This window comes from Tiliqua scincoides, chromosome 5 (genome assembly GCF_035046505.1).
Source record: "Tiliqua scincoides isolate rTilSci1 chromosome 5, rTilSci1.hap2, whole genome shotgun sequence".
Lineage (NCBI taxonomy): Eukaryota > Metazoa > Chordata > Lepidosauria > Squamata > Scincidae > Tiliqua > Tiliqua scincoides.
In genome coordinates this window covers 119,272,772-119,284,803 of record NC_089825.1, presented here as the reverse complement: position 1 = coordinate 119,284,803, position 12,032 = coordinate 119,272,772, and the positions used below count along the sequence as shown (strand labels likewise).

The 12,032-nt window shown below is 45.7% G+C and overlaps 1 protein-coding gene and 1 pseudogene across 1 annotated transcript in view; one reads left to right on the top strand and one right to left on the bottom strand.

Moving 5' to 3' along the window:
- ALDH16A1 (aldehyde dehydrogenase 16 family member A1) overlaps positions 1-12,032 on the top strand; it is a 45,567-nt gene that overhangs the window by 7,807 nt on the left and 25,728 nt on the right. Inside the window, exons 5-12 of the mRNA XM_066627313.1 lie at positions 36-214; positions 1,392-1,469; positions 3,297-3,481; positions 4,793-4,945; positions 6,212-6,409; positions 9,437-9,535; positions 10,982-11,118; positions 11,926-12,031. Coding sequence (XP_066483410.1) covers positions 36-214; positions 1,392-1,469; positions 3,297-3,481; positions 4,793-4,945; positions 6,212-6,409; positions 9,437-9,535; positions 10,982-11,118; positions 11,926-12,031 — 1,135 coding nt within the window. The remainder of the gene's footprint in view (positions 1-35; positions 215-1,391; positions 1,470-3,296; positions 3,482-4,792; positions 4,946-6,211; positions 6,410-9,436; positions 9,536-10,981; positions 11,119-11,925; position 12,032) is intronic.
- On the bottom strand, positions 11,417-11,533 carry LOC136655174 (5S ribosomal RNA; annotated as a pseudogene).

Here is a 12,032-nt window from a genome sequence, read left to right as displayed (position 1 = left end):
GTGCCCCAGTGAGCCCTCTGCCTTCGCTTCCCTAGTGTGGCCAGGACCATCCAGAAACACCAGCGGTTGCTCAGTCTTGTGGAGAGTCTAGACAGTGGGAAGCTAGTCCGGGAATCCCGGGATGCTGATCTGCCTCTGGTTGTCCGGCACTTCTACCATCACGCAGGTTGGGCTCAGCTAATGGAGGTGGAGATGAAGGACTGGAAGCCTCTGGGTGAGTTGGAGAATGCTGGAATCCTTGCCCGTTGCGGTCTTTTGGTGTGGGGTTGTTCTACTGCCTTTCTTCAGTGGTGGGCAAGCTGCTCCTTATGCTCCTGATAGAAGGGGAATGCCATGTGGTAGTGTAATAGCTAAACAACCCAGGTATTATTATTTGTACACGCCATCAATATGCATGCTTTCCAAAGCAAAAGAGGACAGATCCCTGCCCCAAGATGTTTACAATCTAAAATTTGATACAGAGGTATGGGAATAGGCAGCGAAAAAATATGTACTGGTATTTCAGTTGCACGTGATTGGGGTCAGTTACAATGGGAGGATGGAGACTTGGGTGTTGTGGCAAAGATTTTATGTAAAGTTAGGATTTGATTAGTTAGGGGAGGATATACTGCTGTTACACTTTCCTCTGTCAGCATCTTCTTTTTTGGAAGTGATTGTCTCTCTGGATAGCAGTCATTGGCTGTCCTCGGGGAGGAAGTCTGGTCACTGCTTTCATGATTATAATCTCCTTCAGCTGGGAATCAGAATGGGACTTCTGCTCCTCTGAACCTTAGGATATTCATGGCAGTCAGTTGCTTTTTGGTTTTTGCAGAATGCAGTCAGTTGATAACTCATATTTGAGGATTTGTCTTTAGATTCACGTCTTGCTTTTTGATCCCAAAGTGATGTTTCCTAAGACACAATTCCAGTTTTTTAAGAAAATCTTTTAAAATTTAAAAATCAAGGCCATAAATAAACGAACACGTAAAGAGAAGCGAAGATGGGTGGAGAAATAGTGAGCAGGTTGAAAAAAACAGAATTTAAGAACTGAATGATTTTACGTATTAACCTGTTTTGTAGCGATGGAAAATGTAGTTGAGTCCATTGAAATCATTGCTGTCTTGTACAGGCGTACCCCTGTTTCCATGGGGGTTCCGTTGCAGACCCACCGCCGTATGTGGCTAGTGCAAATCTGCAGACAGCTGAAACTGTGGATGCTGGATTCACGGAAACCTGTACGCGAGCTTTTGCCCACGTCAATCTCTGAAAGGCTGATGCTTTTGGACAGGAGTAAACCTCCCACCCTGCCTCCCTTCATGGGTCTAAACTGCAAGCTCTAACTCTCTTTGTTTTAATGCTGTAGATTCCGGTTCCACCCAGAGAAATCTGATAAACACAAATCTCTTCAATAGGTGTTGTTGCTGTTCTCACCCCTCGGAATTTTCCTCTCCTGACTCTCACTTGGAAAGTCTGTCCAGCCTTGGCCATGGGTATGTGAAAGTGCAGAGGTGTCTCTCTTTATCTGAGCATTTGTGTTGGTGAGGGAACTGGCCTGGAAAGCACATGCAGGGCTGTGTATACCCCGTACTAAAAGCTTCACAGAATTTTTCAGGTTGGCCTGAATGTGACCATAGGAGGGATTCTGCTGGATTACACTGTGAATCAAATGAGTCAGTGTCCTGGTTTTCACAGTGACCAACTGAATGCTTCTGGAAAGTAATAAGTGCAGCCTTCTCCCTTTTGTATGTTTCCCGTCTGGTAGTCAGGGAACATTTTTAAGGGCAATATATCTCTATTGCCCTTAAAAATGGCAGTTTGGTTAAGCTATTTTGCCTGATAGCTTGTTGATAAACTTCTATGTGGTTGTCCAATCTCCAGTTAAAGCCATGGCTGTTACCACATCCTGTGGCGTTTTCCATAAGTTAGTGTGAAGAAGTTGTTCCATCTGTTGGCACTGAATCTACTGCTATCAATTTCAGGGAGACCCCTGACTCAGTGGTTCCCAAACGTTTTAGCACTGGGACTCACTTTTTAAAATGACACTCTGTTGGGACCCAATTGAGTTTTACGAGACGTAAAAAAACCCTTCACTTTACCAGCTGCTCAGGCTTCAGTTTTTATCCTTTTTACTATGGTGGAGGAGCACTTGTTGGAGTTTTTAAATTCCATATTCATTGGATCGGAACCATTCCAGTGGCATTCACCTGGTCTTCAATAAGAGTCAAGGCACAATTGCCTACTCATGAGTAAGTACGCACATGTGGCTTTCCACAGGGCTCAATACCTTATCCTTGTCAACTTGGAGGGGGGACTTCCTTCTTGAGAGTTTGTTGGGGCCTGTGTTTATTGGATAGAGACCATTTTGGTGGCATTGTAGTCCTCTCAGCCTACCCTTCGAAGTGGACCAAGACTGCTTGCAATTAAATGACCATGTGTTGCTCCATTTCAATTTCCATAGGGTTCAATACATTTTCTTTGTCAGTTCTCGGCTTGTCACTTTTGTGACCCATCAAAAATCAGGTCGGGACCCACTATTTGGGAACCACTGTCCTAGCTAAAGAATATTTACATACTGCTTTTCAACAAAAAAGTTCACAAAGCGATTTACAGAGAAATAGCTAAATGGCTCTCTGTCCCAAAAGCGCTCACAATCTAAAGATGCAGAAGAACACCAGCAATGGCCGTTAGCAAAGACACTGTGCTAGGTAGGGTCAAGAGGGACATTTCCTTCCCCCTGTTAAATACAAGAGGAGCACCAGTTGAAAAAGTGCCTCTTTGCCCGGTTAGCAGGATATAAAGTAAGAAGATGCTAACTTGCCAAAACAAGCAACCATAGATATTGCATAATGAATAATCAAAGGCTGCAACACTACACACACTTACCTGGGAGTAAATTCCATTCAGTTCCATGCGGCTTACTTCTGAGCAGGCATGCATCTGGTTGTGCTGAAAAAGTATACTAAAGAACCAATAGTGTGAAGAATCCAAAGATGTCAAGAATCCAGATTGTACCTTGTTTTGTGAGTCAGTTGTTCAGAAATATTGCACAGACTTGATCACTGCTGTTCCTGTTTAACTCTGTCCTAATCTGACAGGCAGCTGGATCCACAGATCTTGCTGGATCCTACTGAACTTAACCCTCCCCCATCAAGCATTTGCCATTTTCCAATCTTCACATCACTGCAAGGTTGAAAGGGAAGAACTTGAAAACCATGCAGATAGAGTCTCTTCATGGGCCTGTGGTTTCTTCCTGATACCGCCATGCCACTGACTCACCTGCTCCCTTCTTCTCTCTCCCTGCACAACCTGGAAAACAGGAAACACAGTGGTCCTCAAGCCAGCCAGCTCAACTCGACTTACAGCTCTGATACTAGCTGAGGTCTGCGCCCAGGCTGGGCTCCCTCCCGGGGTCCTCAATGTTGTCACAGGGGAGCAGGGACTGGGAGAGGCCTTGGCTACACATCCAGGCGTTGAAAAAGTGGCTTTTGCCGGATCTGCTGAAGTAAGTGTCTCTCCCTCTCTCTCGACTCAGGATTATGGGAAAAGCTAGACTAGCCCTATGTTTTATTTATGTTGTAATTCTTACCCTGCTTTTCCTCGCCAAGCAAGCAGAAGGCAGCTAGCAAATTGGCATGTGCAAAAGTATATAAAGCACACTAAGATTAATCAGAAGCACCAGAATAAAACTGAGCTACCTGGTTTTTACTGATTGAAGCAAAGCCTGTTGCAAAGGCTTAGGGGAAAAAAAGGCTTCAACTGCTATTTAAAACCAGCAAAAGTCTGCCATAACTCCTTGAGGAGAGCATTCCATAACTACTATGACCCAAAAGGCTCTGTCTCTGATACCCACCAATCGAATCTCCATTTAAGGTGGACCATTTAAATCTCCATTTGAGGTGGACAAAAGAAAATATTTCTTTACTCAGTGTATGGTTGGTCTGTGGAACTCCTTGCCACAGGATGTGGTGATGGCATCTGGCCTGGATGCCTTTAAAAGGGGATTGGACAAGTTTCTGGAGGAAAAATCCATTACGGGTTATAAGCCATGATGTGTAAGTGCAACCTCCTGATTTTAGAAATGGGTTATGTCAGATGCAAGGGAGGGCACCAGGATGCAGGTCTCTTGTTATCTGGTGTGCTCCATGGGGCATTTGGTGGGGTCGCTGTGAGATACAGGAAGCTGGACTAGATTAGCCTATGGCCTGATCCAGTGGGGATGTTCTTATGACCAGAGAGCAGGCCGTCTGCTGCCAATCTTGTGGCTCGGGCAGGTTCACATAGGAGTAGGTTGGTCCTTGAGATAACCTGGTTCTCGGCCACTGAGGGCTTTAAGAAAACCTTTTTGTCAGCCACAAAGCTCGGTGCAAGTCAGCTTATGTTGATGGGCCTGGAGGTTCATGCACTTCACAGTTTTGCACACCTGATGAGGTAGGGGGAACTTGATATAGTGGGCCCTGTCTTGTGGTGGCAGTTCAGGGGCTTGGATTGTTGCATATGGTACCTGAATGGAGTGGGGGAATAGGGCAAGTGAGTGGATACTCTAATCTTATGTGCAGAGTGTCCAGCAGTTCTTCTTCCCCTGGTCATAAGAGTGTTGCTCAATAAATCCCACACTGTCCCAGCATTTCCCTTTCCTGTCACTATGCCCCACCTTCCCAATAGCAGAGCCAGGGTCTTTGATCTTCAACCTGGTTTACTTAACCCAAGCTTGGATGACATCTTGACTTCCCCAATTCCGCAAGTGAGAGATGTGCCACCTGACTAATGAGTGCAGCACCTTTCTAAGGAACATGGATCCATGTCACCGCTACAGGCAGGACGCAGCTTGCGCCGCGCCACAGCTGGGACTGGCAAGAAGCTTTCTTTGCAGCTTGGAGGGAAGTTGCCTTTCATTGTCTTTGACTCGGCTGACCTGGATAGTGCGGTTGATGGGCTGGTTGATGCCATCTGGCTGAGCCATGGGCAGGTATGTTCAGATGGGAGTGGGTGAGGTGAGGATTAATTGGTGCAAGAGAAGAAATGGAGAATGGCCCCCCTTTTCTATAACATGGTTGACAACTGGTGGTCCTATGAACTGGAAACCACTTTATCTGACTGCTGTTTTCAAAAATCATAGGAAAGGAAAAGAGGTTCCACACTTTGGTTTCAAAACCATAGGAAGATATATGGCAAGGGGGTTGCAGTTAGACCTCAGTTTGTATGCCTCTTAACTGTTAGTACCTTAAGAGTAATACCATTTTTTTTTAAATGGAACTTGACCCCTTGTGAGGGAGAGAGGGAGTGTGTGTACATGTGTGATAAAATGAAGTTCATTTACTAAGAGACTTCTCCTTTCATGCTTCAAGAAGACCCCTCAAACCAGGTCACAAATAACCACAATCCATGTAATAAAATAGAAGTAACTAGGAGTATTTGAAATTTTTTTTTTGCAAATTTTGTGATTTGAAAGACAGAAAGTGGTGTTATATGTATTTATTCCAAGTTCTCATTTTTATCAATTTTAAAAACTTTAAAAGTGTACTAGGTTGCTGATATAGGTGATATAATGTCAGTAGATGTAGCCACAGGATTATTTCTAACTGGGAAAGTAATCTATTTTAATTTCTGGAAAATAACTTAAACACCAAAATGTGTTGTGTTTTTTAATTCTAATATTATAAACACAAATTGTGGTGTTTTGTGTTTTTATGTGTCTAACACACACACAAAAAAACCACCTCTATGAATAACACATTTTTAAACAAGCTGAATAAAACGTTTAAAAATGTTTAACAATTGAAAACCTCATTAAATAGCAGTAAAAATGAAATTGAGAGACATCAGGAATGAAAGCTCTGCAGGGGGAAGAATCAAATTAACTCCAGTGGCCAGCAAAATAAAAATGTCTTTCCCAACCATGGAAAGTCAGCAGCAGTGGGGCCACATGGCCTCAAGGGGCAGAGAGTTCCATAATCTCACTTCTGGCACCCATGCTGTTGTCTGCAGAACAGAGTGGCCCCTGGGGTCTCAGGGCCCAATCCTATCCAGCTTTCCAGCTCCGGTGCAGCTACAATGCAGCCTCGAGGTTAGAGAACAAATGTTCCCATACCTTGAGGAGGTCTCTGTGACTGCCTCCCCACCACAGGATGCAGTGCAAGCCTCATTGGCATGGCTGCACTGGCACTGGAAAATTGGATTGGGCCCTGTTCTTGTTCTGCCAAAGACTAACTGCATGCACTTCTGCCATGCTCAGGTTCACTGTGCTGGGTCTCAGCTGCTCCTGCAAGAATCCATTGCCAAAGATTTCATTCAACGCCTGAAGCGCCGAATGGGGCAGCTCCGCTTGGGGGACTCGCTTGACAAGGCTGTGGATTTGGGAGCCCTGGCTGATGAGAAGCAGCGGGATAGAATTGAGAGCCTTGTGGAGGAAGCTCGGGCAGAAGGTGCTGAGGTGAGGAAAAATGTGCTGGATCTCTTGGGTTCTGAGGTGAGGAAAAATGTGCTGGATCTCTTGGGTTCTGAGGTAATCTGGAAAAATCTCTTAGGGTGCATCTATAGCAGTTCTTTTCAACCTTTTTCATCTCATGGCACACTGGCAAGGCACTAAAATGGTCAAGACACACCATCGGTTTTTTGACAATTGACAGGGCACACTGTGCTGTCAATGGGGGGGGGGCTCCCACCCCAGTGGTCCTATTGATAAATGACCCTGTCCCCAACGTACCTGGGGACCATTCACGGCACACCAGTGTGCCACAACACAGTGGTTGAAAATGGCTGATCTAGGGTACCAAGCTGTATTGGCAGTTTGTGCCACTTTAACAGTCGTGAGGTTCTCCCAAGTATCACGGGAATTCTTGTCTGATGAAGTGCTAAGGGTATTCTTACTGAACCGTAGTTCATCTATATGTTTCAAGACTATAATTCCAAGTGGTCATTACTGTTAAATCAACAACGATGCAGTGGTTGGTGGGGAGATACCCATGACTCCCTCATTTCACCTAGTCTGCTCCATGCTGGAGCCAAAATAGGTAGACAACACTTCCACCGTGTGGATAAAGCCAGACAAAGAGAGGCAGTTCTTGAAAGCCTCTCTCCCAGTTATGTATTAATTCTTTACAGTTTTAGATTGTAGCATGTAGCCAAGCGTCAGGGAGGACTAGGGCAGGGCTCAGAGTTCAATCAACCCCAGGCAGATAAAGAATTAAAATGTAAACAGTGTTTGTTAAAAGTATAAAAACTAGTGGGGTGGCAAAGATTTCATTCAGTGCTTGAAGCCTCGAATGAAGCAGCTTCACTTGGGGGACCTGCTGGACAGGGTAGTGGACTTGTGAGCCCCAGCCGATGAGAAGCAGTGAGACAGAATCGAGAGCCTTGTGGATGAGGAGAGATGTGCTGGGCCTCTTGGGTTCTGAGGTAATTTGAGGTATATAACAAGAAGGAACAAAGTAAAATAAGCAGGCTTGGAAAATGGTGTGTGTGTTGGCAGCACTCAGGTGCTGATCCAGTCAAAAAAAATAAGCATGAGATTACAGGCCAACTTAAACTAAGTAATTCCTGCATTCTTCTAAATCTCGGTGCTCATTAAACTGGTGTTTACTGCAAAGTCAACTTGGAAGCTCCATCACACCTCTCGAATCTCCGGGAAGCAGGTGAGGCCCACACACAGATGCTGTCCCTGAGGGAGCCAAGCTGGAATGCGCTCAAGCATCTTTGGGCTTGTTCTTAAGAAACCCAACGCTGATACCGTCCCTGGTCCAGCTGATTGAATTGTTTATGACCACCTGGTATCCCTGCCTGCCCTCTGACTTGGTCTAGTGGGCTGTGATGCGCAGTCGGCTGGCACATGCCAGTTTCAGCCAGCATTCTCTGTAAGGTGTGCTTGTGCAGCCATGCACCTCCAAGCAGAGCTCCGTGCATGGTGGCACTTGGCAACTCAGAAGGTCACTGATGATGTTTTTACGCCATCGCTGGGCATCTGTGCACCCAGTTGCGTGTTGCATGGCTGAAGAAGAGTTCCACACACCGGCACAGACTAGGGAATATAGGTCCCAGCCAGTGAGCTGGCTAAGGGCTGTTGTCATAGCCGGAGCCAGGTAATGAAGACAAGCAGTCCACAAAATGACCAGTCTGCTTGGCTATGCAGTCTTTCAACGGTGCTGATTCAATTGTGTCTCAGGGAAACCTCTTTCCCATTGAGCCTGATGCTGAGGTTTTCTTTAAGGGAAAGAGACGGTGTCATGCAAAAGGGATCCTGAAATCCCTTTTCTCACTTGGTAATGTTACCGTGGCCACTTTCCTTAACACTGGATTTGTCAGGTTAGAGCTTGGTCCTGTTATGTGTAAAACTTGGGCTCAGTCTGAGGAGGACCTGAGGGAAAACTGCTGCAGGAGAAGAGGCTGCAGTACCACTGGAGGGAAGGTAGAGGCTGCTGTGTGCAGAGGCCTATAAAAGGGGCTGCACAAGCAAGAGCTGGATAGACCACCAGGGAAGAGCTGCTGTGAGGAGCCTTGGAGAGCAAGCTTTACAGAGGAAGAAAGATCACCAGGGAAGCTCTGCAAAGAAGGAGCTGGAACAGAAAGCTGCAGGGAGACCACCAGGGAAGAGCTGCTAAGCTGAGGAGAGAGAGCTGCAGCAAGGAGCCCCTGGGAGAGCCACTGAGAGCCAGGGAGCAACCAGCCAAACTGCCTTTGCCTCAAGTCCTGCTGCCTCCTGCCTGCCTCAGGTCCTCACTCAATCAGGGAATTTGGAACAAGGGTTTTATCATTTTGGTTCAGGTTCCATTCCTCACAATGAAAGCCTTGAACTTACGTTTTGGTTTCAGTGTCTCTGTCAATCCTGCATAACAGTCTCCGTCAAACAACACTGACACAGCTGGATTTCTTAAAAAAAATTATTAGAGAAAGTATCTATTAACATATTCTCTGCAGGAGGTTTGTTCCTCAGTGGGACTTTCCAGATGGTCTTCAGGGAATGCTTCTCATAAATCTCAGCCCTTCCCAACCATCTGCTCAGCAGCTTTTGCTCAGAGTCCCTGTCTGCGCCCCCTCAATATTATTTTCCAATTGCCCTGTTAACTACTCTTTCCAGACATTCCAACTACTTGTCCCCAACTGCCATTCAAAACCACACAAAGTTCTTCTCCCTGCTCCTCTCATCCTTTTCTTGCTTCTGGGTGTGCTACATCAATGCTGTTCTCCGCTGTCCCCTGGTGCCATAGTGGACAATATGGAACGAACCCAATCTCTCCGCCCCAAAATACACTATCTCGACAGATGGAGAAGCAGAAGGGAGTGTGGGGAGCACAGTCATCACAGACATGGCTAGAAAATGTTTTGGGGGACCTGGACTTCTGGGTTTTCTGGAAGCAGGTGGAATCTGAAAGGGGTGGTGAGAAGTAGAACTCTTGCCTTCATTGTGTGGGAAGGGAGATTGCATTATTTAGACTGTGGTGACTTGGTTTTTTTTCTGTTTTAGATCTTCCAGGCCTGGGCAACCCTTCCATCAAATAGGGTCTTCTACCCTCCAACCTTAATCACTGGTGTCTACACTACCTCCCGTTGCGTCAGGGAAGAGGTAGGAGGGTGCACAGGGCTACATTTTGTGCTGGTGTTTAACTGTCTAACCCAGTGTTTCTCAGCGTTTGTCCTCTGCCGTACCATTTCGCATGGTCCACCAATTGAAGGACCACTGGAAGGAACTGGTGGTGACATCTTTACCAGTTACTTCTCAGCTGGGAGGCCAGATGCAATGTGACAAACACCAGTAAGAGGCTCAGGGTGGATGAGAGGATGAGAAAAGCATGCTTTGGAGCTCTGCCTGCCAAGTTGAGCCTCCTACCACTTTTTGCAGCATCATGCTCTTGGTCTTGCTGCCGGGCCGCAGGTGTCCATGAGTGTGACCAGATACAATGGAGGACAGAGTGCCTATACCTTTAACTACTGTACTGAAGAGGGAATTTTGTCAGGTGCAACTCAACATGGAAAAGTTTAAAAAGCTACACCTACCAAAATTCCCTCTTCTGTACAATGGTTAAAGGTATAGGCACTCTGTCCTCTATTGCCTCTGGTTACCCTGCACCTCAAGTACCACTGGTGGTACCCATACCAGTAGTTGAGAAACACTACTCTCTGTACCAAGGCTGAGCACTAGTAAAAGGTGGAGCTTTGGAGTAGTAATAAATTGCCTCTGAGCATGTGGAGAGTGCCTTGCCGTCACCACAGCCTGCCCATGCAGGGCAGTCCCAAAATCCAGTTCTGAGTGTACCTACTTGGAAGTAAGAATTACTGAGCTTAAAGAACCCTATTTCCAAGTAAATATGTTTTACTAAGACTAAGTTAGGCGGTTCAGCCCAGTCTGGTCACTCCTCCAATCAGCTTGGCAGAAAATAACAAAAAATCTCTTCGAATTACCCAAAGCAGGAAGGCTACTTATAGTCTTTTTTTTTTTTCCTGCAACATATGTCAGTTCTGGGTTTATGAGGTCTGGTTGAAATTTTCTTTAGGTACATTTTAGTCCTGAGAAAACGCAATGTGGGCATGCATGTTCAAATCATTTTGACATGTTTTGAGGAGATCAAGGATGGAGGGGAAGCATCAAGCAGTGGGGGAACTGGAAACTTCTTGGAACTGGAAAGCTGGCCCGGCATGAGTTGTTTGGCAGCTTGAGACAAAAAATCCAAACATTTCCTCCTGCCTAAAATTTGAATTTATTTATTTATCTGCAGTGTTTCTAGTTTGCCTTTCATCCCAAGTCTGCCAAGTCTGTTAACATAACAACTCTGTAAAAAACCCAGTAGTTTAGAATCAAAGCCAATCAAAATTCATGCCAGCCAGAAAACTGACAATTGAAAACAGAAATCAGTGCAGAAGGAAGTGTAATTATTAAAAGCCTCGGAGAATACAATTTTTCTACTGGATTCCAGGTCTGGAATATGCTTATCACAAGCGATTCAAGGGTGATTCTAGAAAATCTTTCTCTCTCTGGCACCATTTAAAAAGTATTTAATGTTTACTCTTTCAGATCTTTGGGCCTGTTCTGGTATCTTTGACTTTCCGAACAGCCAAGGAGGCAGTGGCTTTGGGAAACAGCACCCCCTATGGGTTGGTTGCCAGTGTGTGGACAGAGACACTTCCTCTGGCTCTGGAAGTTGCCCACAGGTAGATTTTTCATCCCTTTGAGTCTTTTTTTTTTTTAAAAAAAGGGAAGTTTGCACAGCATTTCCCCAAAACACTCTTTCAGAGGTGGTCTTCTTATGCAGTAGGCTGAGGTGGTAGAATGGATTGTTCTACTTCAGACTGCAGTAGGAAGGTATCATTAAATGTTCTAACAATTTTCCTACAAGTAAAAACACAAAACAAAACGTAGCATCTCAGCAAAAGAGAGATTCAGGTCTGGCCTGACTCCCTGCTTTTTACATTTGGTTGGCAACCTTCAGTCTCTAAAGACTATGGTATAAACCTACAGCACCTGGTATTCCCAAGCGGTTTCCCATCCTCGTACTAACCAGGCCTGACCCTGCTTAGCTTCCGAGATCAGACGAGATCAGGCATATGCAGGGTAACAGTTATTATTCGAGAATGTGAAACTACACCTGTGGTCAGACATGGCTCAGACCATTCTATTGCCATCTCGTTCCCGGCTCATTCTGCTGCAGGCGTAGCCTAGGTGTAGCTTGCACTGCCCTCATAGAGCATATGGGGCACATGCCACAATGGATTGCACAGCATAAGGAGTCTCCCAGAAGGCCACAGGGTCTAAACAATGCTTTGCAGGACAAAATATCCCTCTCTTCAACATTGCTGTGTGACTCCCAATAACTAAACTCTTCCAAACTCTGCTTTCCCCATAGTGTTTTCAATGCTCAAAAGACCAAGAATATCTAACCGTGTGAGTGAAACTGCTACTGATGTTCTATATCTGATTCTCTCTCTTCTCCCCCCCCACCTCCATTCCACTTTACTCAGTTTGCAGGTTGGAACAGTCTGGATCAATGGCCACAACATGTTGGATGCAGCATCTGCATTTGGGGGTTACAAGGAAAGTGGCTATGGTCGGGATGGAGGCAAAGAGG